This window comes from Schistocerca nitens, chromosome 1, assembly GCF_023898315.1.
Source record: "Schistocerca nitens isolate TAMUIC-IGC-003100 chromosome 1, iqSchNite1.1, whole genome shotgun sequence".
Lineage (NCBI taxonomy): Eukaryota > Metazoa > Arthropoda > Insecta > Orthoptera > Acrididae > Schistocerca > Schistocerca nitens.
Window position 1 is genome coordinate 244633430 of NC_064614.1, and position 27371 is coordinate 244660800.

Genomic DNA, 27371 nt, shown 5'->3' on the forward strand with positions numbered 1-27371 from the left:
TACTCTTCCTGAAATTCAGGTTGTTGTGGAGCAATTTTACAGTGTGGTACTCATGAAACATGCTTGTGTTTTGATCTCTGCTGAGTTCACAGTGAATAAATGTTTCTTGAAGTAATTTACAGTTTACAAGCTTTTTAATATATAGCAGAATGTCAGTGACATATTGTAAAGCTTCGTATGTGAAAAAACCTTTTTAAGAGTTATTATTTTAACTACAATAAAAATATTCTGTTATTGTTCCATTCTTATTCATCACTTACTTGAAACTTTAGTTCTTTGAGGGCTATTCTCTGAAGTTCATTAGGTTGGTTAGGTCTGAGTATTGCTCAAACACCTATGCCACTGGGATTGGTTGCGGCTGAAACAATAAACTTCCCACAAGTAGATGGGGATATATAGGTTAATCAAGGCATAGCCCTACATACCTGATCATCATCATCATCATTTAAGACTGATTATGTCTTTCAGCGTTCAGTCTGGAGCATAGCCCCCTTATAAAATTCCTCCATGATCCCCTATTCAGTGCCAACATTGGTGCCTCTTCTGATGTTAAACCTATTACTTCAAAATCATTCTTAACTGAATCCAGGTACCTTCTCCTTGGTCTGCCCCGGCTCCTCCTACCCTCTACTGCTGAACCCATGAGTCTCTTGGGTAACCTTGCTTCTCCCATGCGTGTAACATGACCCCACCATCTAAGCCTGTTCGCCCTGACTGCTACATCTATAGAGTTCATTCCCAGTTTTTCTTTGATTTCCTCATTGTGGACACGCTCCTGCCATTGTTCCCATCTACTAGTACCTGCAATCATCCTAGTTACTTTCATATCCGTAACCTCAACCTTGTTGATAAGGTAACCTGAATCCACCCAGCTTTCGCTCCCATACAACAAAGTTGGTCGAAAGATTGAATGGTGCACGGATAACTTAGTCTTGGTACTGACTTCCTTCTTGCAGAAGACAGTAGATCGTAGCTGAGCGCTCACGGCATTAGCTTTGCTACACCTCGCTTCCAGTTCTTTCACTATGTTGCCATCCTGTGAGAATATGCATCCTAAGTACTTGAAACTGTCCACCTGTTCTAACTTTGTTCCTCCTATTTGGCACTCAATCCGTTCATATTTCTTTCCCACATTACTTTCGTTTTGGAGATGCTAATCTTCATACCATAGTCCTTACATTTCTGATCTAGCTCTGAAATATTACTTTGCAAACTTTCAATCGAATCTGCCATCACAACTAAGTCATCCGCATATGCAAGACTGCTTATTTTGTGTTCACATATCTTAATCTCACCCAGCCAGTCTATTGTTTTCAACATATGATCCATAAATAATATGAACAACAGTGGAGACAGGTTGCAGCCTTGTCTTACCCCTGAAACTACTCTGAACCATGAACTCAATTTACCGTCAACTCTAACTGCTGCCTGACTATCCATGTAAAGACCTTTAATTGCTTGCAAAAGTTTGCCTCCTATTCCATAATCTTGTAGAACAGACAATAACTTCCTCCTAGGAACCCGGTCATATGCCTTTTCTAGATCTATAAAGCATAGATACAATTCCCTGTTCCACTCATAACACTTCTCCATTATTTGCCGTAAGCTAAAGATCTGGTCCTGACAACCTCTAAGAGGCCTAAACCCACACTGATTTTCATCCAATTGGTCCTCAACTAATACTCGCACTTTCCTTTCAATAATACCTGAAAAGATTTTACCCACAATGCTGATTAAAGAGATACCTCTGTAGTTGTTACAATCTTTTCTGTTTCCATGTTTAAAGATTGGTGTGATTACTGCTTTTGTCCAGTCTGATGGAACCTGTCCCGACTCCCAGGCTATTTCAATTATCCTGTGTAGCCATTTAAGACCTGACATTCCACTGTATTTGATGAGTTCTGACTTAATTTCATCCACCCCAGCCGCTTTATTGCACTGCAATCTATTGACCATTTTCTCCACTTCCTCAAATGTGATCCTATTTCCATCATCATTCCATCCCCATTCTACCTCAAAATCTGAAACATTACTGATTGTATTTTCACCTACATTGAGCAACTCTTCAAAATATTCCCTCCATCTGCCCAAGGCATCCACAGGATTCACCAGCAGTTTTCCTGACCTGTCCAAAATACTTGTCATTTCCTTCTTACCTCCCTTTCGAAGACTGCTAATTACACTCCAGAATGGTTTTCCAGCAGCTTGACCCATAGTCTCCAACCTGTTTTCAAAGTCTTCCCAAGATTTCTTCTTGGATGCTGCAATTATCTGTTTGGCTTTGTTTCTTTCTTCAACATAACTTTCTCTGTCTACCTGAGTTCTAGTATGTAGCCATTTTTGATACGCCTTCTTTTTCCTTTTACAGGCTGCCTTGACTGTGTCATTCCACCAAGCTGTTTGCTTCATCCTAGTTTTACACACTACTGTTCCAAAACATTCTTTAGCCACTTCTAGTACTGTGTCCCTGTACCTTGTCCATTCCTTTTCCAATGACTGTAGTTGACTATATTCAACTAACTGGTACCTTTCTGAGATCGCTGTTATGTACTTGTGCCTGATTTCCTTATCCTGAAGTTTCTCCACTCTTATCCTCCTACATATGGACCTGACCTCCTGCACTTTCGGCCTCACAATCCCTATTTCACTGCAGATTAAATAATGATCAGTGTCATCAAAGAATCCCCTGAATACACGTGTGTCCCTTACAGCCTTCCTGATGTGTTATTATATAGTCTATGACAGATCTGGTTCCCCTGCCTTCCCAAGTATACAGGTGAATGTTCTTATGTTTAAAGAAGGAGTTTGTGATTACTAAGCCCATACTGGCACAGAAATCCAAGAGTTATTTCCCGTTCCTGTTGGCCTCCATATCCTCTCCAAATTTACCCATAACCTTTTCATACCCTTCTGTTCGATTTCCAATCCTGGCGTTAAAATCACCCATGAGCAGAACACTGTCCTTGTCCTTTACTCTAACAACTACATCACTGAGTGCCTCATAAAAACTATCCATCTTATCTTGATCTGTCCCTTCACAATGCAAATATACTGACACAATCCTACATACCTGAGTAAAACAATAAAACTGATGCATGGCAGATGTCTCCAATGTTACCTTCTAACAACTGTTTTGCCTCTACATCCATCCACTCTTAACAACACAAAGCCTACATTGAGGTTGAGTGTTGCTCTCATGTGGAGCTACCACCATCATCATAGAGTAGTTAGGCCAAGATACGCACACTCTACAGCAGTTGTCATCAAACTGCGGCTGAATCATGTACTCAGTGTGACCTGTGATTCTCAGCCGTATTCATGCAGGACTTTGCCGGAAATAAATGTGACAGAAATTTAAAGAAATTAACATTTTTGACACGTGTCGGCTGACACATGAGCCATTTGTGTTAGCATAGTTACCAGGCAGCACTTGGCACAATGGAAATAATACTGGTAGAGAACAATAATACGAGGTTCGTGAGATCAAATCCCTAGGCGGACACTTTTTAATTTTATGTTACTTAAAAATGAATAATCTAAAATAATATTCAATATAATGTGTTCATGAATGTTTCAGGAATGGAAAAGGAAAAGTTTGGACTGAGGATTCAAAAATAGTCCATAGTATGTGGCAAAATATAGGAATGTCACCATTACTTCATCAAAATTTGGGGAAACTCACAACAGTCTTATACAATCATTTCTGATTGATTTAATAAAGCTCTCACACAGGAGAACAAATTTTTTCTGTTAACTGCCTTGTGTGGAGGCCAAACAAATCCACAATTATACAAGATTTGTCAAGATGAAGAAATGCAGTATTGAACTGTTTTCCCCCATATGCACACTGCTAGTGCAGCTCTGTGATATCTATTTTTATCATCAAGTGAAAATTTGATCAGAAATCTTCAAAACTGCTCTTATCACACACACACACACACACACACACACACACACACACACACAGAGAGAGAGAGAGAGAGAGAGAGAGAGAGAGAGAGAGAGAGAGATCACATCCCAAGAAGAATGCATCAAAATACATTCTGTTGTACTTACACCAGTTATCCTCATCAGTATTTGGCGAAATGATGCATTATGCTTGGTCTGCTGCCAAACTGACTGATGAGAGAACACCTTTTATGAATATAAACCACATTTGTTTTTCTACAGAAACTTTAAAACAACCATGTAGTTGTAAAAAGCAACATTTCTAGCATGCACAAGATGCCAAGAAAATTACTGCTCCCCTGTTTTTACAATGAATATCATCTAGCACATGTATATCATCAACTGTAAAATAATAAAAATGGCTAATTTTATACATGAAGTTCTCATGTATGCCCTACAGTTTCTTCCTGGAAATTTATTTATGATCCCAAATTTTCCCTTACCTTTCCCTTTTCATGCCTTCTTGAGAATATTAATACATACAATACACCGACTGTGAGTTTGGTTTATTTGCAGTCTAACATAAAAATAAAAGAAGTTTCCACATAGGGACCGACACCACGACCCTCACACTGCCATCCTGCACTGTTTCAGCTGCGCCAACTGCTGCCTGGAAACTACATGAATGCCTCGGCCGATCCACACCAAAAATGATACTTTTTTTCTAGATGCTTTGCCATTCACAGGTCTCACTGCCGTCACTTTCATTTCTGGCCACTCCCTGCGTATACCATAAATTTGGGCAAAATCAGTTATGACAAATAAGCATGGTCCATCTTGTGAAAAAAGTTGGCCACTTACCTCAGCATGGCCACTGCAGGGTTAGAGGATCAGACTTTAATGTTCCATTGTTTGTCTTCCAGTACTGTCAAATCATAGGGCATGAGTGAGTCGTGCCAATCAACTGCTGTGATATAAATTTTGAAATGGAAGTAACACGGACTCTTGAATGCGTGTTACAGAGGTGGTCATCTTCAAATTTGGTATTTATTTGTAGCAAGCAATATGAAATTAAATTATAACTATTGTAATATTATGAAAATACATTTGCGGCTTTGTCTTTTATTGCATAAAGCATTTAAAAAGAAGTGCTTTTACTGTTCATAAATTAATGATCTGCTGTCACACACAGCATAACAGCACTTGGTCTGGTTTGTCACACCTTTGAGGTTGCTAAGGGTACCAGCACTCTCAAACAAAGAACAGTATACACAAAGTGTTTTGAAAGGTACCAACTTTCTAACAATCAGTGCTTGGGGACCGGCAGCCAACTTATGGTGCTCTTACTATAGCTACTCTACTGGGGACTCGTAACAAACTAAATTATGTAGGTCATCAATTAATAATACGATGGGTACATACGTGGCCTGAGATGACAGCCCACAATGTCGGTATTGGCTCTTCTGCATAAAAGTTTGACAACCACTGCCCTATAGCACACAATGTCATGTCTGATGAAATATTCCAAAAGCTTGTTGTTACGAAGGACTCATGGCATTGACTTGCCTCCAACATAAGAAAACCACGTTTGCCAAATTGGTACTCTGCCAAGATTTCCATAGCTTTCTGAGGTATTTGCCAGCTAACATCATTTTTTCAGCTCAACACAGGCGCATGTGTAGCTAACTAAATGTGATGGATACTCACAGCAGGCACCACCACGATGTGAGCTAACAGTTCTATGAATATTGGTACATATATTATGATGATGAAAGCACAGAATGCCATTGTTTTAATATCTAGGTTTCTTCAGGCCCATTTTAGCATCTAAGTATTTGTTATTAGATAAGGTTTTTTAAGAAAAACCCCAAAGCACTTTTGTCTGGACTTAAATACGTGTTGCCCTGGGCGGTAAACACTGACAAGGGAACCTCCCCATCGCACCCCCTTCAGATTTAGTTATAAGTTGGCACAGTGGATAGCCCTTGAAAAACTGAACACAGATCAATTGAGAAAACAGGAAGAAGTTGTGTGGAACTATGAAAAAAATAAGCAAAATATACAAACTGAGTAGTCCATGCGCAAGATAGGCAACATCAAGGATAAAGTGAGCTCAGGAGCACCGTGGTCCTGTGGTTAGCGTGAGCAGCTGCAGAACGAGAGGTCCTTGGTTCAAGTCTTCTCTCGAGTGAAAAGTTTATTTTCTTTATTTTCGCAAAGTTATGATCTGTCCGTTCGTTCATTGACGTCTCTGTTCACTGTAATAAGTTTAGTGTATGTGGTTTGCGACCACACCGCAAAACCGTGCGATTAGTAGACAAAAGGACGTGCCTCTCCAATGGGAACTGAAAACATTTGATCGCAAGGTCACAGGTCAACCGATTCCTCGCCCGCATCCCGTGGTCGTGCGGTAGCGTTCTCGCTTGCCACGCCCGGGTTCCCGGGTTCGATTCCCGGCGGGGTCAGGGATTTTCTCTGCCTCGTGATGGCTGGGTGTTGTGTGCTGTCCTTAGGTTAGTTAGGTTTAAGTAGTTCTAAGTTCAAGGGGACTTATGACCACAGCAGTTGAGTCCCATAGTGCTCAGAGCCATTTGAACCAACCGATTCCTCCACAAGAAAACGCGTCTGATATATTCTATACGACACTGGTGACGGCATGTGCGTCACATGACAGGAATATGTTGTCAACCCACCTAACTGGTACACTTGGCGAATGGGTAAAAAGACTCTACCACCTTAACCCATTTAGGTTTTCTTGTGGAAATGATAATCACTCCCAAAAAAGTGATGAAAACATAAGAGTTTGTCACATAAACTGCAACAAATGAATGCAAGTTTCACAGTCACACAGTTTTCCCTGTGCTCTGTCAAAACATATGTTTTTAACGTTTTAAAATTTTTCCGTGTGTAGACCGTCAAATCCTGCATACGTCCAAGCAAATCTGAACATGTCCTGGAATTTTGGAGAGCAAAGTACAAGAGTGCAAAGAACACAGCTGTCATAGATGTTTCAGTATACCGTTCCGATACCAGTATTGTACTTCACAAACAGTAACTGACACTGCAGTGGAAGAGTCTGACAAGGAAGAAGCTGTAATAGAGAATGGCTGCTTGCTCTCAATAGTATTTTGGAAGGCAGGCAGCAGACTAATGTTAGGAACGAAAGCCTAAAAATGTTTACATAATATCTTTTATAAAAAAGCTGTTAACTCTTGAAGGAATATTACTGAATAATCTACAATTAAATTAACAAAGAACAGTACAATAATTTCATTTCAGATTTGGTTGCAGCCATGATTTACATAAAACAGACATAAAATAAATGGGGTAATTGAGATTTACCTTCTGAGTTTCCACTTTGTCAATTGGAGGTAATACTAAACGTTTATTTAATTTATCCTGTGGATTTGGTGGTAAGAATTGCTTTGAATTATTGCTGTTGTAAAGCAATGCCTTATATTTTTGATTCTTTTCATCTGCTTCTTGGACTTGGTGTGAAGATCTCCCTCGAGCTGTAAATCCACAACTGAATCGTCTGTCAGCATACTGTCTTTTGTTTCTTTCTGCGGCACTATGAAATGATCGTGCCTCATGTACTGATGAACTAGCAGTCCTAGGTGGTGGCAAGCTCACTGGTGCTGAACCAATAACAGAGAATGATGGATATTCTGCAGTGTAATTCCCAACATCAAACAAACGAGGTGTGGAAAATGCATTATTATTCTGCACACGAAGTTCTGATTTTGATGAACTGCTAATTAGCACCTCCCTAGTACGTGATGATTTAGACAAAACTGTCCGAGCTGAATTTGTGTCATCAGATTCTGAATCACTTAGCACAGATACCACAGTTTGTGGAGAAACGGAATTTTGGAAACATACATCTGGTAATTTGTCACACTTTTTACCTGAACTACATTCACTACTCTGTACATCACACGTAAGTTTTTTAATAACTTCTGACTGTATATATGAAGCAAGTTGTTGTAACACATAGTTTTCCACCATATTCTCAAGCTGGCAAGATTTAGATTCTTCTGTTACAGGAACTTCCTTACAATGGGCAGCAGAGTTATCAGTCGATGACTCCCTTCTTTTTAAAGAACTGCTCTCTTTGGCATTATTTACAACTCCATCAACAGCAAAAACCTCTTCTTGAATAATGCTTTCATGAGATTCCTCTTCTTGAGGCACTGCAATCATCTTGATTCCATGTCCCCTAACTCTGCAAGAGAAAAGATGATTAAATTACCAGATATCATATTATTAGTGCTTTTGATGTATGATGTCCTCCCAGGAATTGCACTAGTTTCTTCAGTTTTCTTAGCACAATATCTAGACAATGCAGCAACTCATTATCACAAGAAGGTGCTATATGATGTAATTAATTGCCCAGGAAACTCATCTCACAAACATGCTAAAGTAACACATTATAAATTTGTTAAAATGCCACATATCAAGTAGTTCATGATGAATCAGCAAGCTCCAGACTGTTTTCTTCTTTTTTCCCCTCTATTTTTGTGATATACATAGGAAAATTGATACACCCTTTTTGCTACACATTTCATTCACTTTTATGAGTTGTGTTAGAGTACGTAAAACTGAAGTAGAGTGGTCCATTGACACTGATGCAGATGGGTTAATGAAAAATCTGATTGTAATTATTTATGCTCACTTAGCTAAGTACTCTTACAACTGTATGGCTAATATCTTTCACAGTGACAGTGATTGAAGCAGGGAAGGAAGGTATGGAAAAGGCAGGACTATTAATTAACAGTCCATTACAGACAAAAGAAGCCCATACTGATCAAGGAAGGCACATAAAATCAGTTGCATCCAAATATTCACTTCAAGTGATTTAGAGAACATCTACATCTCCACCTTTACATTGCAAGCCACTTTAAGCTGTTCAACAAAGGCTACTTTTGTGAGCTACTTGAGATATAATTTAAGTAATCAATTATCACTTATTGAAGAAAAGTTGATTGTGACACCTCTCAACAGACTCTGTGATCCTTACCTAAACTGATATCACATAACTTCTATTTTTTTTTAATCATACGGCATGTTTTTAACAACAGCACAACACTGCTGACTGCTTGCTGATTCCTAAGTACCATACAATCCTTCTGGAATTGTATTTTAGGATACCTGTATGAAATCCATCTTAAGATGTTGAAACAAGTTAAATTCATTACCTCATATTTTGCTTAGAGACCAAACGATCATATTTTACACATACAACTGGAACCGAAATGTACTGGATGAATTAACATTAATAAAATATTAATCACAATATTAAATACGCCTTGTTTTTGGAAATATTACAGACTCAATAAATCTAAGCCCAGCACAATTCCTTTAAAATGAAACACTTTATACATCTCTGGATGCCAAGATGGCCGCTGAGTGAGATCACAGGTATTTTCTTTGTCCGCTAAAAGAATTTATTTAAGAGGGAATAGCGTCAAATTTAAATTTTCTTTGTTTTTTATACTTGTTGTAGTGTCCGTTATTGTCACACAACTGAATATTAGCGTCCCAACAGCAATTATTCTTGAAAAAACTTGTTCTTTAGCTGAAGCCCCGATAATCGCAACATAACCGAAATTTTGCGCGACATAAACACGAAAAATTCTATTCAAGTTTTCTTGATAGTGCAAAATTCGTTTGAAAAAGACTGCAGCTAGTTTCATCAGTGTCTATTATCGCAATAAAATGTAATTAAACATTTCTAAATTGTATTTAACTAACACATTTCATACTGTTTACTAGTTAGATAGATGCGATCTAGGCCTAAATTTTCTGAGTTATAAATGTTTAGAAACCTGACTAAACATGCCTGACAACATAAATTCTCTAAAAGCAAATTAATAACAAATTCATATTCTTCCATCATTGTATCTCTAAATCAGTACAAAAAAAAAAAAAAAAAATCACCGCGCATAAGACCTTTGTGTCGTTTTTTGTTTACACTCAGCCAATCTCGCATCCTTGGCAAATTTAAATTATTCTTTAAACTTAATTATTCTTTCGAAACTGACACCATGAGTGAGAAATGTGGGAGCTGTTATAGGGCAGTGAGTAGAGGGATTTGTTGCCAGTTTTGTAGGAAATATTTTCAATGGTGGGGTGCAGTGGGGAGAATGTTGGGAGAACAGAAGAGGCGCTCTCCTGGAACTGCAGAGTATGCAGTAGGAACATTTTCACTGGGGAACAGGAATGGAAAATCTATTTCCTTCAGGCACAGCTGGAGGAAGCAAGGAAGGAACTCATAAGGATCAAGGGAGATAAGGGGGAGGAGGGTGGTTGGGAACTGGCAGCTGGTGGGAGGATAGGAAGAAAGAGAACGCCATCTGACAGTTTTATCATCAACACCAAAAACAGGTATCAACACCAAAAACAGGTATCTACCACTGAGAGAGTTAAGTGTAGAAAAGCCTCAGGTAGAATGAGGAGCAGGAAATGTGCAGCACACTTCAACCAAGGCCAAGAAGCCTACGAACGTACAGAGTGTTAGGAAGAAGTGCTGCTGCTAGGTAGTAGCCATGCGAGGTGTAGGCCCTCAGTTACAGGAAAGTTTAGGAGCAGTGTACCAGGCCACCAGTATCTTCAAGCCAAATGCAGGGCTAAGTCATGTAATAGAGGACCTAGGGTCTTTATGTAAGGACTTTACAAAAGAGGACCATGTAGTGATAGTGGGTGGGGTGGGAAACAGTTGGGACAGGGATGGGGCATATGACATAGGTGGTGATCTGTACAAGATAGCTTCCCTGACTCATGGCACCAGCATACACTTTGTTCAGCTGTTCTGGCGTCATGATCAACCACACCTTGATGGAGCTGTGAGGCGAATCAATGTGGGGTTAGGGATGTCTCTGAGGACAGCCAACTTTGCTCATGTTTATCTGGTGCCCGGCGGGATTATCAACAATGAGGTTTCACTAGACATGGACTACACCAAAACAGGACTGGGAAGGGAAGACTGGTGCAGCTGATTCATGGAAGTATAGGGGATGGATCTCGGGCCACATATGGTCAAATACCTGTTGTCATAGGTAGGAAAAGTAGGTCTTTTTTAGGATACATCCAGACAACAGGTTCCCCTGCCTAAAGAGTATCTCCAACACTTTAAAAAATACTGAAACAATCACTCACAAGACAGATTTTAACACCTCAAATATCACATATACCAGATGTCACAAAGAAAAACAAACCATTGGAAAAAGTAACATGGGGCATTTCACAGACTTAATAATCCTCCATCAAAACATGCAATCAATAAAAAATAAAAACAACTATTAGAAGTTGAGCTCCAATCTTTGAACTGCACAGTAGTTTGTATTGCTGAGCACTGGTGTAGAGACACAGAAATCCAACATGCAGTATTTTCATTGTATGAAAAGGCAAACTCTTACTGCAGAACTACTTCAAGGGGAGGAGGATCATGCATTTATATCAAAAAAGGAACACAGTTCAAATCAAGACATGACCTCAGTACCGTAAGTGAAGAAAAACACTTTGAAATATCAGCTATTGAATTAACAGGGCTTGATATCACCAAGAAATTAATCATTTTGTGTGTGTATAGATCTCCTAGTGGTAGTGTGGACACTTTTTTCAATAAGTTAAAAGAAGTGCTAGATAAAGTCTCAAGCACAAAGGTCAATATAATTCTGTGTGGGGACATTAACATCAACACTAACATCATAAATGAGTCCAGCAGCACCTTCATGAACATCCTTCAAAGTTTTGGCATGTCCCTATTGGTCAATAGTGCAACAATGGTAACCACAATGACTTCATCAGTAATTGACCATGTGGCCACAAATATGGACAGGGAAAAACGTGATGTAGCTGTAAAAGATATCGGACTATCAGACCTTCTATGTCAAATAACAACAGTAAAGTCAGGCATCGAATCATTCCTTAACCTACAATCCTACAAACCACATCTATCAGAAATCAAATTAAAAGATTCTTCAAAAGAACTAGAAAAACAAAGCAGGGATGAAGTGTATAAGGAAACCAATGTGAATATGAAATTCTCTAAATTCACCACATTGTTTAGATTGAACTTTGAAAAGGCATTTCCAAAAGTATGCATGTCTGTATCAACATCTCACAAAAACAGACGGTTAACAGCAGGTATTAAGAAGTCCTCCCAAACACTTAAACACCTCAGTTCAATGAAAAAGATTTGCAATGATCCAGAATTCTTAAATTTCTATCATAGATACAAAAAGATCTATATGAAGATGCTGATTGCTGCAAAAAAGTCATTTAATGACAAAATAATATAATATAACGTAGAGAATAAAAGCAAAACAGTCTGAGATGTTATAAAAAAGAAAACGGGAAGAGGCAAACGAAATGCATAACAACATAGAGCTAATGGAGGGGGATAAGTTAATAAATGATCCACAGCACTTAGCAAACTATGTAGATGAGCATTTTTCAAGTATTGCAGAGAAGTTACAGCAAAAATTCCCCCAAACAAATATAACACCATAAATAATGTTGCATTAAATACAATGATGTTACTTCCAACCACAGAGAATGAGGTCAGTAAAACAATTCAACAACTAAAAAAAAAAAGTCAGTAGGCTTAGATGAAGTACCAATGTGTGTACTGAAACAATGTATAAGGATTATAAAAAGTCCCTTAACAAATATAATAAATGAATCCTTCACATCAGGGACATCTCCAGAGCAGTTAAAACACGCATGAGTTGTACCTTTGCTTAAGAAAGGTAATGAGAAGATATAGAAAATTACTGACCCATTTCCCTGCTGTCAGTATTCTCAAAAATAATAGAAGCAATTGCAAAAGACAGATTAATGAATTACCTGAATAAATACAATCTTTTAAGCGAATCACAGTTTGGTTTCCAAAGTGGCAAAAATACGGAGTCAGCCATAGTAGAATTCACAAAAGCTGTACTTGATGCTCTTGATAAAGATGAGTGTGTTACAGGGATATTTTTTTATCTTTTTAAGGTGTTTGATACAGTCGACCACAAGATTTTATTAAATAAATTAGAAGCATCAGGAAGAAGAGGGGTAGCTAATGATTGGTTTCAATCATACCTAACAGATATGGTACAAAGAGTAGAGATAACACATACTTCAAATAGATCTAAACATTTAGTAAAACACTTATCAGAACCAAAATACATTAATATAGGGGTTCCACAAGGTAGCATATTAGGAACAATACTGCTCCTGATATACATCAGTGACTTTTCCAGTAGTGTTACTCATGGTGAAAAACCCTTTTCGCTGATGACAGCAATATTATAGTCACTGAGAAAACATGAGAACTCCTTGCTGAGAAAGCAAATGAAACTCTCAAGGAAGTTTATGACTGGTCAATTAGCAATAAAGTGACATTGAATTTCAGTTTGAAGAGGAAAAATGACAACATTAAATTAAATGTAGATGGCAACTTTATAGAATGTGTAACAAATGCAAAATTTCTAGGAATAAATATTGATTCTCAGTTGAAGTGGTGTTAATGCACAAAAGTACTTGCAAACAGAATGTCATCAGCATGTTACGCCCTTAGAATTCTATCATCAGTGTGTAACATGCAGTGCCTTTTAGTTACATATTATTCATATGTCCACTCAATTCTTAGCTATGCCATTCTTTTTGAGAATCAAAGATTAGATTAGATTAGATTTAGGTATTTTAAATATTTTAAACATAGCTGCGCTACAGCAACGGTTCCACGTCAAAAGATTAAAAAACAGCCGACCAGTTGCAAAGGATAAAGTAATCTTTACCTAGGTTTCAATAGATATAAATCTATCTTCTTCAGAAGACGGCCTGGGGACAATGAACATCATAATTTATATTTAAGGTAAGATACATGAGTCAAGAATGAAGTATAACATATATTAGGAAAATCTTGTATTACAACATGTGAGAAGGATTGCTGATACTTACAATATTAGAGTAACATGGAGTGAAGTATCCTAGTCATTTTTGCAAACATTTACATAACTCAGTTGACCCAAATAAAACATAGCCCTGAGAACAGGGTTTGTCAGACATATAAAAATTAAGAACATAGTAGTTGAAGAGCGCATGGGCAACTGAGTAAAATCGGCCAGCGTAGATTTACTTTCATTCCAATTGATCCGTAGTGAGGAGGTCCTCCAGGATGTGGAACATGTCAGAAAAACAACAATACATGACAAATATTTACAACTAAAACAAATAAGCTAATGTACCATTCCACAGGTCCCAAGTGGAATGATCGTCATTTTTTAATGAACACTAAGAGTCATTTTACAAATACTAATGCACTGAATTTAAAATAAAAAAGTTTTTTATTTATTTATAAGGTAATAAACATGTAATACAACTACTGTAATACTTATTTACAATGAACACATTACTGCACTGAAATGGTGCAGAAGTTAGATTATACTTACACACACACACACACACACACACACACACACACACAAATTTTCAATGAACACATTACTGTACTGAAATTGTGCAGAAGTTATGTTGTACTTATATACAAATCAGTTGGTTTTACTAAGAAATTCATCAATGGAGTAGAAGGAGTTCGCCACCAATAAATCCTTTAGGCTTCTCTTAAAATGAATTTCATTGGTTGTTAAGCTTTTTATGGCTGCTGGCCAGTTATTGAAAATGTGTGTTCCTGAATAATGCACACCTTTTTGTACAAGACTAAGTGACTTTAAATCCTTGTGAAGATTATTCTTACTTCTAGTATTGATTCCATGAATTGAGCTGTTGGTTTGAAAAAGTGATATATTTTTAATGACAAATTTCATTAAGGAATAAATATACTGGGAAGCAGTAGTTAGTATCCCTAGTTCCCTAAACATGCCTCTGCAGGATGTTCTTGAGTTAACACCACATATAACTCTTACTGCACGTTTTTGTGCCCGGAAAACTTTAGCTTGGCTTGATGAATTACCCCAAAAAATAATCCCATATGACATTATGGAATGAAAGTAAGCATAGTATGCCAGCTTTTTCATTTTTATTTCCCCTGTGTCTGACAAAATTCGCATTGCAAACAGAGATTTGTTAAGACGCTTCAGCAGTTCTGTGGTGTGCTCCTCCCAGTTGAGTTTATTATCAAGCTATAATCCCAAGAATTTAACACTGTCCACTTCTTCTATCTTCTTGTCATCGTATGTTAGACATATACTCTTGGGACACCCCTTACAAGTTCTGAACTGCATGTAGTGTGTTTTTTCAAAGTTTAGTGACAAAGAATTGGCTAGGAACCAGTGATTAATGTCCACAAATATTTTATTGGCTGATCTTTCTAAGACTACACTTGATTTGCTATTTATTGCAATGTTTGTATCATCGGCAAACAAAACAAACTTGGCATCTGGTAATGTTACTGATGAAAGGTCATTGATATACACAAGAAAAAGTAAGGGCCCCAAAATGGAACCTTGTGGGACCCCACATGTAATTAGTTCCCAGTTTGATGATGCCTGATAGCTTGATACATGTCTCTTTCCTAATAACACCCTTTGTTTCCTGCCAGAGATATAAGATTTGAACCATTTTGCAGCATTTCCTGTTACACTATAATATTCTAGTTTACTTAAAAGGATATTGTGATTTACACAGTCAAATGCCTTTGACAGATCACAAAATATACCAGCTGCCTGCAGTTTTTTGTCTAATGAATTAAGCACATGTTCACTGTAAGTGTAGATAGCCTTCTCAATATCAGAACCTTTTAGAAATCCAAACTGTGACTTTGACAGTATGTTATTTGAGTTTAGATGGTTATAAAGACGACTGTACATTACTTTTTCGAAAATTTTTGAGAATGCTGGCAACAGTGAAATTGGACGGAAATTTGATGCTATTTCTGTATCTCCCTTCTTAAACAGTGGCTTAACTTCAGCTTATTTCAGCCATTCAGGAAATATTCCACTGATAAACGACTGGTTACACAGATAGCTTAATATGTTACTTAGCTCAGAATTACATTCTTTAATTAATTTTGTTGATATTTCATCATACCCACTAGATGTTTTTGATTTTAAAGATTTTATGATGCACATTATTTCTGTTGGGGTAGTGAGGGTCAAATTCATATTATGAAAGTTACTTGAAATGTCTGGTCTAAGGTAATCCATAGCAGCATCTACCGAACTTGACAACCCCATCTTTTCAGTAACAGTTATAAAATGTTTGTTAAAAAGTTCTGCAACACTATACACATCTGTCACCAATGTATCATTTACTCTTAATGCTATTTGTTCCTCTTCATGTCTGGTTCTACCGGTCTCCTCCTTCAGTATATCCCATATTGTCTTTATTTTGTTATCTGATATGACTATCTTTTCCTTGTAATATATTTGCTTTGACATCCGTATTACAGTCTTTAATATTTTGCAGTATTTCTTATAATGTGCTATAGCATCAACATTGGAAATGTTTCGGATTGACAGATACAGTTTTCTTTTTGTTTTACAAGATACCCCTATTCCTCGAGTAATCCATGGCTTCTTTGTAGACTTTACTCTAACCTTGGTAAGTTTTGGGGGAAAGCAGTGTTCGAATAAGGTAAGCACTTTATTAGCAAAAATGTTATATTTTTCATTCATGCCATGAGCACTGTAAACATCAGTCCAGTGAATGTCTCTGAGGAGTGTCCTAAAATAATCAATTTTTGGCTTACTGATTACCCTCTTGAGCTCAGATTTAACAGATTTTATATCCTGTTCAGTATTAACATTTAACAGAAGGAACTGCATGTCATGGTCTGAGAGGCCATTGACTATTGGTTTTGTAATATAATTTTGTTCATTGGACTTTTCTATAAAGATATTATCAATGGCTGTTTGTGAGCAAGTGGCTAACCTAGTGAGGAACTTTACAGTGGGAATTAAGTTGAATGATAGTGTTATTAACTCCAATAAGTTCTTATTGGGAGAGTCTTTAAGGAAATCTACATTGAAGTCACCATCAACCACTATTTCTTTGTTTTTGGTTGTTAAATGGGCGAGTACAGCTTCAAGGTGGTTTACAAACAGATTAAAGTTACCTGCAGGTGCTCGATATACACTTAATATTATGAAGAATTTTTTGTGAAATTCTAATTCTGTTGCACATGCTTCCATATGCTGTTCTAGGCAAAATTTATGAATGTCTATGTTCTTAAATTTATGACAGTTCCTGATGAATGTGGCAACTCCTCCTTTCTCCATTTCTGATCTACAAAAGTGAGATGCTAACCTAAACCCTGTAACACTTAAAAGTTCTATACCAGTGGTCACATGATGTTCAGAGAGTCAGATTATGTCAGCTGGGTTTGAAGACTCTGATTCATCTATGCAGATAGTTAATTCATTAATTTTATTTCTCAGTCCTCGAATATTTTGATGCAATAAAGATAGCTGACATTTCACATTGACTGAGTTAAAATTGGGTGGAGTTAAAATATCTGCTGACAGTTGAAAATTCTTAACCAATGGCTGTTTATGCTGATGTAATAAGCTGGAATTATGTTTTTTGATTTCTTTCTCAAACTGAAGGTTTGTCTCAGTTCTAACCTCTCTTAAAATTTGCTTTCTTTGTGTCCTCCCTACCCTAAAAAAGGGTCTTTTCTGAATCCTATAACCACTGGTATTTTACCACTCATGACAGTGCCTCCCCCCTTTAACTTTCCTGCTATTTCCCCAGCCCCAATACACAAAATATGAACACAATTTTCAAACTCCAGAAAAGAGTCATACGAATAATAACCAAAAATACTAGTCAAGCTCGTTGTAAAGATCTGTTCAGAACACTGGGGATTTTAACTGCTCCATGTGAATACATTTACCAGTCATTTGAACACATCAAAAATAACATTGGTAATTACTGCACAAACAGCTCTGTCCATGGCCATGCAACAAGAGACAGACTCAACTTACATTCACCAAGAGAAAATAAACATAAAACTCAAAGCAGCATTTTCTACAGAGGAATAAAACTGCACAATAAATTACCAAAAGAGATTAAAGAAATTGCAAAAATACACTTATTTAAAAAGGCATCTTTAAAGTACCTGTTGTGCAATACATTTTATACATTGAAGGATTACTTAGATAAAACAGAGTAGGGGTTTGATAAAAAATGTTATACAAAATAATAATAATAATAATTATTATTATTATTATTATTATAAAATATCCAACATTCCACGTAACACCTTCACTTTATGTTTTTTTTTTTTCCTTCTTTTATCCTTTCTAGAAATACTTACCCCCAAGCTATGCAAAGCACAATACTAACACCTTGTTCTCTCACTCATTATGGAGGGATGCTGACTCAGTTTTTCAGGATGGCAAATGGGAAGTTGAGGTACAGAAAATGGCCCAGAGATCACCAGTGTGTGTGTGTGTGTGTGTGTGTGTGTGTGTGTGTGTGTGTGTGTGTAGTGAGTGAAGTGTTATGTAACAATGTGTGTATAGTGAGTGCAGTGACTGATGGTGAGATGTGAGTGAACAATGTGGCATTACATTATTTAATAAGTTATTTGTAAAAAAAAGTATTGTTTACCAGGAGAAAATCTAATGATTGTCTCTAACTAGAAGTCTGCAAACATATGTGTATACAAATTAGCTTATTTTAAATTGTTCTAAATTTGTGAATACTTTGACATGTCCAATATCCTTGTAAAAAGAGATCTGTGGATCAATAAAGCTGCTGCTACTATTACATCATTTCACAGTCATTTTGAATTTTGTAAATATTACATTTAATTTATTTTGCTAAGATGGCAGACGAGTGAAAGGAATAATTGACTTAAATATTGTTGCTACCACATTTGTATACATTAAGATTAATCTGATGTACACAGAACAATCTCTTTTATGTTAAAATTAATATAAATTGAAATAGTGCTTGCCACAAGGCAGCTTAAGGGGATACAGAATTGCCTATCACCTCAATGTTAAATTATGCCTACTATAGGGAAGATTTTCTCACAAACTACTGGAGTTACAGAGAGAGAAAATGTTTACTATATGTGCACTGACATGTTGTAAAAATACTGAAACAACAGCTTTCAGCCAAAGTAATTACTTTTAGAGTTTATATTTACCTTACATTTAATTCTGTCCACCACTTTTCACTACATCATCACCTCTAAATCTTTTGTAAATGAAGTACTTAAAAATCATTGTTTCAATATGTACAAGAAACCAATGTGACTATATTACAAAAATTTTAGACTTCTAAGTTCAACGGCAGCTGAAATAATGTTCCTAGAAGTAAAAATTAAACTTACGAAAAATGGAGAAAGAAGATTAAAACATTCCTGATCCATAGTTAACATCCCCTTCACAGTCTTCATAATCATCTTCAAGTCTTCTTTTGGCATCCCTTTGCACCTGCCCTGCTTTTTTCACTAGTGTCTTGATTATAATGTCTGCAAGGCCTTAGTCTGTGCTGATCTAAAGTCAACATAGCATGTACTGTGCGGGAACCAACATGCAAACCCAACTTTTCAGGGATCTGGCATTTAGTAATATTCCCAAGACTGAAGGTTGCCGTAGCATTATACACTCCAAAATGCAGTGTATTAATTCCAACAAACGATGTTTTTGGGAGGCGATGCCATATCACACTATTCAAGAGCCTGTTGGGGTTCTGCGTTCTTCCATGCAGAAATATCATCAGGAGACTTCTATCAGTCAGATGTCTGAAGATGGGCTTTATTTCTTCCATGATAGATGCTGGTAGACTGTGGTGATGACTGTAACTCACCAGTAATTAGCCCCCTGTTGTATTTACACCAGCTCTTTTCACCTTTGGGGCAGAAACTGTGCTCTGGATGCTCATCTGTGGATGCAGTGTCAGGATACAAAGCCCATATAACTTTCCTCATTTCTGCAATATTGTCTGTATTTTGCCCAATTACTAAGCCACAGCAATGTGGTCTATCATGGAATCAATCAATCCTCCTTTCCCTTCCAAGGTTTTCCCATCATCGAGATTTTTCCCTTTCTTAACTGATTTCAACCTTCTCAGCCTGACACCATTCTCTTCTGCAGATGTCCTGTATATTCAAGTTTGCTTATATTTACACTGTTCCCATATGGTTTGCTTTCCAAGACTTCTTAGAAATATGTTAAGAGTCACTATCACCAGATATTGGACATAGCGAACATTATACTACTCAGAAGAGCAATAATCCCCCCCCCCCCCCCCCCCACGGGAGCAATCTCCATGCCTCCACTACTACCATAATAATTAGCAACACAGTGTTCAACCTGTTCATTTTTCATCCTATCTATGCATTACAGTATTTGGTCATTACTGCAACATCATTTTCATTCACTGCTTCTTCCAAAGCTTCCTGAATTAACTTCCATCCTACATCTTCAACTGCAGATCCTAGCACATAATTGTAAACTGGGAAGATTTAGAATACCATATAGCATATCACCTACTGCTCCGCCCTTACCAACTGCTCACAACCTATAAACCAACCTCACATTTACACTATAAAGAGTCGCAGATAGGCACAACAAAAAGACTGTCAACAAATGTAGCTTTCGGTCATTAACTGCTTTGCCAACAATAGACTTACTTACACACACACACACACACACACACACACACACACACACACACACACACACAACTGCAGTCTCAGGCAACTGAAACCACACAGTGAGCAGCAGCACCAGTGCATGATGGAAGTGGCGACTGGATGGGCATAAGGAGGAGGATGGGGTGGGGAGGGGGAGGGATAGTATGGTGGGGGTGACAGACAGTGAAGTGCTGCAGGTTAGACGGAGGGCAGAGAAGAAGTGGGGAGGGGGGGGGGGGAAGTACTGGAAAAGGAGAGCTGTAAAAATACAGAGTGTGGTGGTGGAATGAAGGCTGTGTAGTGCTGGAATGGGAACAGGGAAGGGGCTGGATGGGTGAGGACATTATCTAATGAAGGTCAAGCCCAGGAAGGTTAAGGGAATGAGGATGCATTGCAGGGAGAGTTCCCACCTGCGCAATTCAGAAAAAGCTGGTATTGGTGGGAAGGATACGTATGGCACAGGCTGTGAAGCAGTCACTGAAGTGAAGGATGTCATGTTTGGCAGCATGTTCAGCAAGAGGGTGGTCCACTTGTTTCTTGGCCACAGTTTGCCAGTGGCCATTCATGGAGACAGACAGCTTGTTGGTTGTCATGCCCACATAGAATGCAGCACAGTGGTTGCAGCTTAGCTTGTAGATCACATTGTAGCAACAACAACGCTGTACTATTGTACATATAATTTTTTTTCTTCTGATTTTCGATAAATTAGTGTAATCGATATTCTGATTTCATTTCTTTTCTTTTCATGTCATTGTGTTAAGAAAACTGTAAACAAATTTCGATGTGAATATTAATGTTTATGTCAAATGTCAAACAATATTGTAACAGAATTGAAATGTAAGAAACGTTGAATCTGTTGTAAGATGTTAAAGTTGTAATTGTGCGTCTGGTCCATACGTAGGCAATGTATTGGGATATGTAGAATGCAAAACCTCTGGTGAATACCCTGTCTGTAGGGGAGCGGTAAAAGGTGGATGGCAGGCGAGCGCGGGAAAATACACACGGGCGCTGCACGGCATAAAGGGCTCAGCAGTAGTAGTCGGAGTTGGGCATTGGTCTGAGCCACACGTTCTGGATCGAGGAGGCTCTCCTGGAAGACGTAGTTTCATTGAGCCTCGGATGTGCCGTCCCGACGCCTATACAGCATGGCAAAATTCCATAGGCACTAAATGGAAAAGAATTGCGACGCTAAGAAGAAGCAAAGTGCCGATACGTCAAGAGCCATTGCTGTGATTGTATGTGTACCCTGTGCCTCGCCATCTCGCTGCCTGCCGACCGCCGCATCGATACGAACAGGTTGAAACTTTTAGTGCTGTATTCGTGTGGACCAGTGTTACTTTTGTTCCATACTGTTCAATAAAAACTTAAATTTCACCAGAATTGTCCTATCATTTAATTATCCTCACAACTAACCTAGACAGGGTCCTTTCCACATGTTGTGTAATCCGATTGTCCCAAGATGAAGATTTAAAGTTTATGTTAATAATAATTACTTGCAGACCTAGCTATGTTAGAATGATGTTTAAAGAACTGTTTTGTTAATGAATCTATAGGTAAATAACAAAGGTCTGACAAAGTGGGAAGATAATTTCGAAATTGGTTTAGTAATGAAGTTTAATTATTTTGAGGCAGATATAATGGTAATTAAATGAGCAGGAAATAAGCTAAAAAGAGTAGTAACTCATATAGTGGAAATTTTGGGTGCTTAATGATTCCAATAAATTAATTGTTTTAATACAGTGATCGTAACAGTTTCAGGGTGTCCCCCCCCCCCCCCTCTTTCTTATTCATTTGAATTCTGAAGTGTTCTAAACTGATTAGACCAGCAAAGTTAAAGCCAATACAAAAAACCAAAATTTATCAGTGTTTTACATTTATCAAAATTGATATTGTGTGTGTGTGTTTCGAAAGTGCTATTTCTAGGGTAACCTATGCCCGATTTTAATCAGATCAATGGAAAGTACGAAGTTTTGTAGTAAACATTGTAGTGTAATGTTATGTATTTATGGTTTACCCATATTGGTACAGAAAGTGAAATTATCAGTTCAGTAGATTTTCTGGTTCTAAAATTTACCATATTATGCAGTGTTACTACGTGTTGTTATGCTCGAACGTACATCAACTTGTACAGGGAAGAAACTCAGTTAATGTATAATTAGGCTGGTGACCGTATTATTAACAAATTGGTAACATCTTCTGTGTTGTTTCTTGTCCGTCCTGACGTGTAGTTGCATTTCGGACTTGCTTGACGTATCATTGTTATTACTGAGTGGGTGTAAGTCTGATTTGCCTCCATTCAGGTACAATCGGTCAATGTCTATACAAAAATCCTTTCTCTTAAGGTGAAGCCTGTCAACTTACTGTAGTACAGGCTTTAAGGAGTATCGTGTGCACTAGCGCAGCGTTACAAGTGGCTCCCGGTGACAGGACATCCAGTTGTTATCGGTCACAAATTAATATGAATACCGAACAGTGGATGTTCAGTGGCACGAATTGCAACAATATTTAGTAAAGTAAATTGCAGTGAACGTCAAGTACGGCAGTGTGGTGTAATTTGCGTTCAGTATGGACAGGAACGTAGAAACAGTAGATGTGCCGAGCGTAATGGAAAATGCGGCTGTCAATGACAGGAGTGTACGCGGCCAGATAACAGATGGCGTTAGCGGAAGACTATTGGTGTACATACAATATCATGAACATGTTAACGAACAGATTGAAATGTCGAGATTGCCTAGAACACAGCAAGGAATAAAACAGGAAGTAGAGGATGACTTTGTAGATGATAGTGGGTACGTGAACGAATCCACTGACGTGTTTGATTCACCACATATAAAGAAAGAATCGAAAGAAAATTTTGAGGTAGGATCGGAACACACCGATTCCGTAGAACAAAACAGTGTGAAGATTTTAAGCATGAACAATTTATTTGAACAATTAACCAAACAAATTTCAGGACAGAGTGAGCAGATCAAAACACAGAATCATCAGCTTCAGAAAAAAGTCAGTAATCAGGTTAGTCAGCTTAAAACACAAATTGATCAGCAGCTCAAAACACAAGTTGGTCAGCTTAAAGCACAGGTCGAAGAACAAGGAATTAAAATTAGTAAACAAATGGAACAGGTAGAACAAAAAATGGGTAATTTAAGTTCTGTGGTAAATACTATGAAGTTTGAAATTGACACAATTAATAAAAATATGGATACTATGCAGGGGGAAATTGACAACATTAACAGTAGGTTTGATGTTGAAATTCTCAACATCCAAGAGAAAGTGGAGCCTCTGGTTGAAACAAAAGTAGACGAAAAAGTTTTCAGTCTTAAAACTGAGATCGTAAACGAATGTCAACACGGAATCTCACAGTTAAAGAAGGCAGTTTCAGACACTGAAAGAGAATTAGACGAAAAAGTAACCGGATGTGTACAAAAGTGTGAACAAAATACATCGAAAATTCAAGGCAAAATTATCGATCTCGAGAATAAAATCAAAGATAGGCCTGGTGTTGTCTGTAATGGCACACCACTTACGAAGCTGTTGGAAGGTGAGGAACGCTTCGATCCCGCCAAGAAACATAACGGATGGCATCCGTTAGATTTCATCAAAAATTGCGAGAGGATGTTTCCTGAACATTGTCTGGTCAGGAAAAGATAAACGTAGTAATTAGCGCCTTAGCAGGTGACGCTAAGCACTGGGGAATTAATTTGAATACCGAAAAAATGACGTTCGAAGAATTTAAACAAAAATTTACAGAAGAATATTGGTCCGAACGAAAAAAAGGATCATTTGTGGTGCGAGTTTATCATGGCTAAACTACATGACAACAGGGGCAGGAATTCTTTGAAAGATTTCTGCGAATATTGTTATCAAAAATTGACACATTTAAGAGGGAGAAGATCCGATTCTGAAATCATATGGGAGCTATATAAAAAGCTTCCAGAAGATTCAAGGAGATATGTGGGAAGCAATCATCGTAGCTTCCAAGCGTTTCTCGAAAGGGTCGAAGACGAAGACCATTGGCGCGAAAGTCGTGCCAATTATCAAAATTTTAGTAACAGGAATAATCGTAACAATGACGAGAGAAATGACGGCGATGGGTTTCGCGTCAACGTGATACAGAGAGGAAGAAGAAGAGGCAGAGGAAGAGGGAGTTGTCTAGGTCACGGTAGAGGGTACACCGCGCAAAATAATAACGATGCGGGAAACTGATTTCCGCGAACGTTGCGGGCCAAACGGAAGCGGACAGTACATACCGGCCCCGATTTAAGAAAAGTTACCGGACTGACAGTAAAATTATGAGAAAGGTTAGAGACAGGCGTGGAACAACGCAATGTGTCGTTGCGGAACAAGTGTCAGGTGCGCACAAAGATGACTCATCTTCGCTGCGCAGAGTGCTACATGTTAACAGGCGAGTGGAGCATCAGAGGTCAACGGCCCAGCCTAGCAGAACAGCTGTTCAGAGAGAAGCCGCTAGCAATGCGGCAGCATTAGGTACGAACATTGTCGTAAGAGCTGGTGAATACATTACGAGTGGTAATTCCATGGCGAAGGAAATAATAGATGAAACTGTGGATACACAGAGAGGTGCGGTTAGCAGTGTTAGCAATGAAGTAAATGGCGAGAATGAATTAGCGGATGTAAGTAATTGGCGTGTGCAGATCGACGATCTGTACAAGGGCCTAAAGCAATGTGAGTGGGAGGATTTTAAGAAGGAGTATGAGGCAAGGAAGTTAATTAGTGGAAATGGAAATAGTAGGGACGTCGATAAGGTGACGTGGCCCGAATTTAAAGAGGAGAGAGTAAACAGCGCCGCGCAAAGTACGCGTGCTGCCGATGGGACAATGATTAAAGATAGGAAGGAATTGGAGGATGAAATCCTAAGCATTGACAAGGAAGTAACTTCTGTTAACGATCTGCCAACAGTACACACTGCTACGGAAAGGCACCGTGGGGAAGGGGCAGGTAATTACCTAAAAGTAATTGAAGTCCACGGGGATTACACTAAATATGAAGTAACAGTGGATGTGAGTAAAGCCGATAATGAGGCCGTTTTGCCAAAAGAAGATACTGAGTTAAAATCAAAGCCTGATAAAATGCAGAGGAAGAACTTAGTGCCTGTCTCAGAAAAGCTTTTATGTTAGAACCTGAAAGCGATCCAGAATGGTCGGATTCGGACGACAGTTCAGATGACGAGTATTTCGGTACTAGTGAAAATAATGGGAATACAGCTAATTGCGATATTGTACCTACTGATGACGAAGTTTCAAAATAAAACCCAGATGTTGAGACTGAACGCAGAAAGAAAGAGCCACCTGATGACTCAGTGTTTATTTTGCAAAGAGTTCAAGTAAGCAAAGACTTTGAACCCCAGAAACCGAGAAAGCCACCAGATATAAATGATTCACAGGTCAGGAACGTATCTTGGGACGATGTCACAGTCGACCAAGGTGCGTTGCGGGGGAAAAAAAAAAAAAACAGGAAGGGGCATGATTTAGAGTTTGGGGTAGATTTATATCGGATTTTGAGAATGTCATGAGCACCTTACATCATGAATCTACTGGGTTCCCACCGGAAGAAATTTTGTTAGGCAGCAGAAGTAAAAGTTTAATTGAGGAAAAACTAGAGTTTCCACCTTGTACAAGCTTGGGGTTGAGTCAAAAGAAAGATTTAGTTAGAAAAAGGGCAAAGCAAAAAGCTGAATCTAGATCTAAAAGACATGATAAAAATCTGAAAGTTTCAGAATTTAAAATTGGAGATTATGTTCTTTTAAAACACCACGAAAAATCTAGTGAACTGAACCATGAAATTTCCAAATTTAAATATATTTATAATGGACCGAATATAATACAGAACATTCCACACGAAAATGCTTACTACCTGATCTACCCAAAATCCAAAAGACCTTTAGGTGTAAGAAATGTTGTGGACCTGAAACTGTATGTTCCTAGGAGTGAGTGACCTAAGTACACTCAGAGAGCAATTTGCAGTAAATGTGCTGTATCCTATGCTGAAACTATTTTATTCCAAATGTAACAAATCTTTGTAAATATATGTATACCAATATCAGTGTGCTAATGTACTTATGTGAGTTTCAGATTACCAAATGTACTGTGAATGTAAAGATGTATGGAGAAAAGGGCTGAAAAGAAATAGCAAATGCTGTAAGCCAGATAAAAGATGGGCCTGCCGAAAACCAAAGTGGGCATTATATGAGTCATAATATAAAGGACTGCGAAAAATCAAAGAGGGCAGATAAATAGTTAAAGGAGAATTGTAAGTGTGATGCAGGAGATGTGATAAAAGGGTGCGAAATGGACTGCCCAAATCTGAATAATAGGCAGCAAATATGTGTAGTAAATTTTCTGAATATTATTGTGTGTTTATTAGTAAGTAAGGAAATGGACTGCCATTCAATGCAAGCAGCAACAAATTGTCTTATAGTGTATATAGGTATTTGTATTTGCTTTTGTAGCTAAGGGTTTGTATTCCAGAATTTGATTTTTTATTTCTCTGAGAAATTTAATAATGATAAGTAATTTGCTATTTAAATAATGTTGTGATAGGAGGTTGGACTGTGCCAAAGGCACTTAAGCAAACGATAGGTAAATGTTCTTGATATGTTAAAAAGTATAGACCTAAATAATGTGAGTGAAAGGAAGTTTGTGGTATAAAATTTTGGATGGGACATTCACACAAAGATTCAGAACCACTGTATAAATATCAAATTTAGTGTTCCCATCAAATGTGCACTTAGTGAAATTTACTGGAAACAGGGGCATGTGTAACAACAACAATGCTGTACTACTGTACATATAATTTTTTTTTCTTCTGATTTTCGATAAATTAGTGTAATCGATATTCTGATTTCATTTCTTTTCTTTTCATG

General features: G+C 37.9%; 1 protein-coding gene across 9 annotated transcripts in view; it reads right to left on the reverse strand.

The window, feature by feature from the left end:
- LOC126246592 (uncharacterized) overlaps positions 1 to 27371 on the reverse strand; it is a 175465-nt gene that overhangs the window by 39159 nt on the left and 108935 nt on the right. For all 9 annotated transcript variants that reach the window (XM_049948412.1, XM_049948413.1, XM_049948411.1 and 6 more), the window contains one exon: positions 7231 to 8113. In XM_049948412.1, the coding sequence (XP_049804369.1) occupies positions 7231 to 8113 (883 nt within the window). The remainder of the gene's footprint in view (positions 1 to 7230; positions 8114 to 27371) is intronic.